Source organism: Atractosteus spatula, chromosome 14, assembly GCF_055471065.1.
Source record: "Atractosteus spatula isolate fAtrSpa1 chromosome 14, fAtrSpa1.hap1, whole genome shotgun sequence".
Lineage (NCBI taxonomy): Eukaryota > Metazoa > Chordata > Actinopteri > Semionotiformes > Lepisosteidae > Atractosteus > Atractosteus spatula.
The window spans coordinates 40430122-40435859 of NC_142719.1; the positions used below are offsets into that span (position 1 = coordinate 40430122).

Genomic DNA, 5738 nt, shown 5'->3' on the forward strand with positions numbered 1-5738 from the left:
CAGCGGTAAAGTCACGGAAACTCTCGGGACAGAACCATTCCTCGGCCGTAACATCGTGCTGCCCTGCTTCTCACAAACTTGGCTTTGCTCCAGGTCTCAGATCGCAGTCTCGGGTTTGTTTGGCTTTGCAGGAACTTTGGCTGCCCGGGTTTAGCCCTGCTCGTGGAATGACGTCGCCCGAGTTTACGCTGGGCGCGCTGCCAAGAGAGGCGGAGCCTCTACGTCATCGCATTCTCATTCACAAAAAGAGCGCCGGCTCCCCATATATAAACCACACGGCCGAGGGGTAGGCAGAAGCAAGCGTATATCAGAAGCTGTGAGGTGTTAGGCAGGACGGACGCCAGAACAACAGCAAAAGAAAAACAAAGGGACTGTAAAGAACAAGCGGATTCTTATCTACACCGGCTTTTGGGTTGTTTGTTTGTTTTTGGAGGGCAACCCGCGTGTTGTTTTTCGAACCGAAAGAGTGCTTCGTCAAAGAACAAAAACAGTTGCCAACTGAAGATAATCATCGTAATAAGTTAAAAAAGGGGGCGCAACAACCGCATTCGTCCCGCGCTCGATTCGTTTTCGTATCGGGGAAGGAAGGGGTGAAGAACGGACTCGCCATCTGCTTGTTTTATGCGTCTAGGTTTGTCGTTCTCAGCGTGTCGCCCTACTACTATGGTCATAATGGAAGTCCCCAGCATCGACTGCGCCGCCTTCCGAAACCTGCTGGAGGCCGGCGCGCTGGTCCTCGACTGCCGCTCCTTCTTCTCCTTCAACTCCTCTCACATCCCCGGCTCCACCAACGTGCGCTTCAGCACCATCGTGCGCCGGCGGGCCCGGGGCGGGCTGGGGCTGGAGCACATCGTGCCCAACGAGGAGGCCCGGTGCCGGCTGCTGTCCGGGCAGTGCCGCGCCGTGGTGTTCCTGGACGAGCGCAGCGCGGACTTCGAGCAGGTCAAGAAGGACAGCACGCTGATGCTGGCCGTCGCCGCCCTGCGCCGCGACCCGTGCGGGGCCAGCGTGTTCCTGCTCAGAGGTGCGTCTGAACCCCGGCTCTTAACGCGTTGCCGAGCCCGAGAAAGAGTCTTTTTGCTCGGTGAGGCTTCCCACGCCATTAGCGTGATGGCCAAGTCGCGCACGCTTCCCCCCCCCCTCTCTCTCTCTCTCTCCCTCCCTCCCTCCCCTGGACTACAAGCCAAAGTGACCTGTTTTGTCACTGTACATTGTCTCCACTTTGGGGGAGTGAAAGAGACCGGGCTGCTCAATTTCCAGATTTAAAAAGCGCTAGGGTAGACCGGCGCTCAAGTCCGGCGCTAGGCATTATTAATAATAATAACCTTCTGGTTTCTCTTTTCATGCTTTAGGTGGCTTCGAGGCGTTTTCCTCAGAGTTTCCCGAGCTGTGCACGAAGCCCGCCGCCCCGCAGGGCTTGTGTTTGCCGCTGAGCTCCAGCTGCCCGCCCGGGAGCGCGGAGTCCGGCTGCAGCTCCTGTGGGACGCCGCTGTACGACCAGGTGAGCGCTCCTGCACGTTTTAAGAGCAAAGGTAAAGCCTTGCACTGCTCGGCTCTTTAAAGTGAACTAGGGTCTGTGTTTCGCACTCGCTTCCCCCCTTTTTTTTAGCGTCTGACCGTGACACGGCAAAATAATGCGCTAAAAACCCTGTTGACGGCAAAAATTCCCTTTGTGATGGCAGATTCGGGGAAAAAAATAACCATTCATAAGGGTATTTTCGTTCGCTAAAGTTTTTTTTTTCCCGCCCCCAGACAGACCATTAATTGTGTTCTGTAGGGATTGTGACAGTTTTCTTAAACCTTGTTGTGGGTCGATTTCACCGTGACCTCCTAGTAACGTGTTACTCGCATCTTACTTAGAAGCCTTCCTGTTAAAAAAAAAAAAGTTAGAATGACATAAGCTGAAGAAGGTTTTTTTTTTTCCCCCAGACTTGATAGGACCAGCGGTGCTTCTTTAGTGATCAAATGTGTTTGTTGTCCCTCTCCATTCAGGGTGGTCCAGTTGAGATTCTGCCCTTCCTCTACCTGGGCAGTGCCTACCACGCCTCCAGGAAGGACATGCTGGACACTTTGGGCATCACGGCCCTCATCAATGTGTCCGCCAACTGCCCGAACCACTTTGAGGGTCACTATCAGTACAAGAGCATCCCCGTGGAGGACAACCACAAGGCTGACATCAGCTCCTGGTTCAACGAAGCCATCGAGTTCATCGGTGAGCATGTTCTTTTCAACACTGACCAATCTCCTCACGTAGACTTGAGTTTCTTCTTGTGTCCCAGAGAAGGAAGCTTTCTTCCAGTGTTGGCAGGCCATCTATACTACTGTACTACTCCTAGCTGTGGACTTGTGTGCTTTCTGATTTCTGCTTCTTTAGCTTTGTCTGGAAATAGTTCTAAAAATGCCACTTACATTTGGCATGCTCAGTATTGTCCCTTTATTGTCAGTATATTTCATTTCTACTACAAAAAATGTTTAGGGTCCAAAATTCTAGTATTGATATAAAATTACTCAAAATATAAGTGTCACGTGCAGAATGTGGCTACGGGTACACTCCAGAAATCAAAAACAGACTCTTAATGGAAGGCCTTTCTCTTCAGCTCTGCAAGACTTGATTCAAATTCAAAAGGGGTTTCCCTCCAATTTTTCGACAGCTGGTCAGCCGAGCTCCCCGGCAGGCAGGCTGATGTCATCCCCCTCCCCCCCCCCCCTTGCCCCATTCAGATTCAAGAATCCCCTAAACCACACGCGCACACCCCCTCTTGCGTTAACCACAAGGCCACGACCTGGGCTGCTTTTGAGCAGGAGTGGCTGGTCTGTTTCTGTCGTGCCTCGAGTCTCCAGCAGAACAAAGGCCGCTGAACAAAAGGTGGTTTCTCCCTCGCTCTCTGCTGGCCTTCCTCCCGGACTGATGCTCGCAGCAGGGGAGGGGGTTGCTTTCTTAATGTGTACCCCCACCCCCCCACTCCCGCCCTTCAGCCAGAGCAGGCCTTTGTCAGTCTTCCCCTCGGCGAATACCACCCCCCCCCATTTGTTTGCGCTCTTTATAGCTCCTCTTCCTGTTTCAGAATGAGGCAGTGTTCCTCTATTAGCCAGGTCATTAACGGCTTTATTGCCAGCGCGGAGCGAAATAGCGGAACGAAATCGGATGCCGTCACAGCGGTTTTCAGCCCCTGCTCCTGCCGCGGCGTTTTGAAGCCCTGAGAAAACGCTGAGCTGTGTCGAGCTGGCCGATCCTGAGCCTCTCGCCCCCTCTCTCTTCCAGACTCGGTGCGGAACAGCGGCGGCCGCGTCTTCGTCCACTGCCAGGCCGGCATCTCGCGCTCCGCCACCATCTGCCTGGCCTACCTGATGAGGACCAACCGGGTCAAGCTGGACGAGGCCTTCGAGTTCGTCAAGCAGCGGCGCAGCATCATCTCCCCCAACTTCAGCTTCATGGGCCAGCTGCTGCAGTTCGAGTCCCAGGTGCTGGCGCCTTCCTCCTGCTCGGCAGAAGTCGGCAGCCCCGCTCTGGGCAGCACGGGCACGGTCTTCAACTTCCCCGTCTCCATCCCTGTCTGCTCCTCCTCCAGCCCCCTGACCTTCCTGCACAGCCCCATCACCACCTCCCCCAGCTGCTGAGCCGGAGGCCGGATCCGCCGATGCCCTGGCGGCCACGTGGCTGTACCTCTTCGGAGACCCGGAACTGCGGGCCTGATTGTCTCGTTGGGATGATCATGACGCCAGCGGGGGGCGAGGAAGATCGCGGTTGGCGACGGGGGGAGCTGGACACGTCGGTTCTCTGGACTCGGCTCAGGAGCTGCTCCCAATCTGTGCCTTTGCCCCTTGTTTTGTGAAGCACTACTTTAGTTGCAGCAGGCAGTGAAGATGACTGACAAGTCCCCTCTCCCCGAAATGAACTTGTGCAATAATGTAAAAATGACAGTATTGGGTCTCGCCGTTCCTGGGACAAAGAAGCATTCAGACAACCGTGAAGGTCTGCTGACCTTCTCCCCTACTCCCAAACCCTCTACGGCAGACATCCAAGACTCCTGGCAGCAGCTTGTAGGAATGAGCTGAAGCAGGTGGTTGGGGTCTTTGGTGATTGTGTCGGTGGTAGCAGCAGCCAAGTCTGAAATCCAGGTTGTGCATTCAAGGAGAACCTCCAGCCTTGAAATACTTTCGTTCCGCACCTTGGTAGATGCACAGAAATCGGGTGACCCAGAAAGACGGGTCTCCCATGATTTTCATTGTGCTTCTTTCCGCTAAGCTAACACAAGGTGATTCCTTAGCCTTGTTGGTGTGTGTGTGTGTCTTGGGAAGGATTATTTGTATTTATCATTCTCTCAGGTAGCTTTTTTTTGTGGTGTGTGCGTCAACTCCCAAGTGTTCTTAGTACTATTTCATGTTGCTTAGGTATTATGTAAAAGGACTGTGAATTTAAACAAAATGCTGTAGCCACCTTTCACTCGGAGGTGAACAGGCACTCCTCAATTTGTTTGTTGGCCTGAGGATGTGTCTGTGTTGTTCTTGGACTTCTGGCTGTCTTGAACACTGCAGAAAAGGCTCGGCCTTTAACTGAAGCTCTTATTTGCCTTCCAAGATGTCATTGAAAACACTGTGTATTTTCCAATAATTCCTTTCTTGTATTGGGGAAACAAATCCCCAGGATACCTCACTGAACTGGTACTGTGCTGCAGCTCTGAAACAATCCCAATGAGCACTATTAAAGGGAAGAATTCAGAAAAGACTGCTATTTGATAACTTATTTATAAACCAAAGTAATATATTTCTTTTATATATTTTGTCATTTTTGATATGTCACTGTTTTTTTTTTTTGTACCAAGAAATAAACCATTTTTCTTTTACAAGAAAGCCAATTTGCTGTTCTCCTTTATTGCTTGAATTGGTTGCCCTTGGTGTAACAGTTCCTTCTTCAGCGAATGGGGAAATTCCGGTCGATCAATGCAAGCGAGTTGTTCCCTTTCGCCACCGTCAGGTTTCACATATGCACGCCTCCCCTTGCAGCTACGGAAGAGCTCTGAGAAGACCAAAAGAGAAGGCTTGTGATCTGAGCTGGACACAGTTCAACATAAGGCTTTGGCCCCCATCTCTTTACTCTTATTTGTGTGGTGCAAAGTTGGGGGGGAAAAAATCCCTGATAAGAATAAATAGTTGCTTACAGTAGATGTAGGAGTTTAAACATTTATTCCCATATCCTGTACACATAACGGACTTGGAGAGCCGCAGAACCAGGTGGGTTAGGAGCTGTAGAATCTGTCCTCCCACTGCCAATCATAAAAATAATCTGCTCAAGTGATACCTCCAGTACAAAACAAGTACTGTTTTGTAGGTATATTATTCTTCATTTCTGCTCCCTCCCTTTCTCCTTTCTCATGTGAAGAATTCTTCTTTCTTTGCAGGTAAGTCCTCTAAACTGACTGTAGCTGTTTATAGAAGGCCATACCGTAACTGAGGGCAACAGTTTTGATGCATGTTGTTCTCATTATTCTAGTCTCTGAGGGAGTCAAAACATGTTTACAGTTTGAAACCACAAATTGTCCTTCACCGCATAATTTAGGTGATCTCATCCTTTGAACTCAGCAGTTTAAAGTGTCTCTGGTATCATTCCCCCATTTTCATCTGTTTATGATTTTAAAAGGTGTATTGTATTGTATGTGTTGGCTCATATTTCACAAGAATTTAGCAAAATGTTTAAGATTATGAATGGCACACCCATTTTCCTGTTACTGTAAAGTAAG

The 5738-nt window shown here is 50.6% G+C and overlaps 1 protein-coding gene across 1 annotated transcript; it reads left to right on the forward strand.

Moving 5' to 3' along the window:
- The first annotated feature begins 272 nt into the window (after positions 1-272).
- On the forward strand, positions 273-4851 carry dusp1 (dual specificity phosphatase 1). Its single transcript, XM_088932942.1, has 4 exons — positions 273-1024; positions 1353-1501; positions 1993-2212; positions 3263-4851. The coding sequence occupies exons 1-4, from the start codon at positions 622-624 to the stop codon at positions 3616-3618; spliced, it is 1128 nt and encodes a 375-aa protein (XP_088789068.1). The 5' UTR covers positions 273-621; the 3' UTR covers positions 3619-4851.
- The last annotated feature ends 887 nt before the right edge of the window (positions 4852-5738 follow it).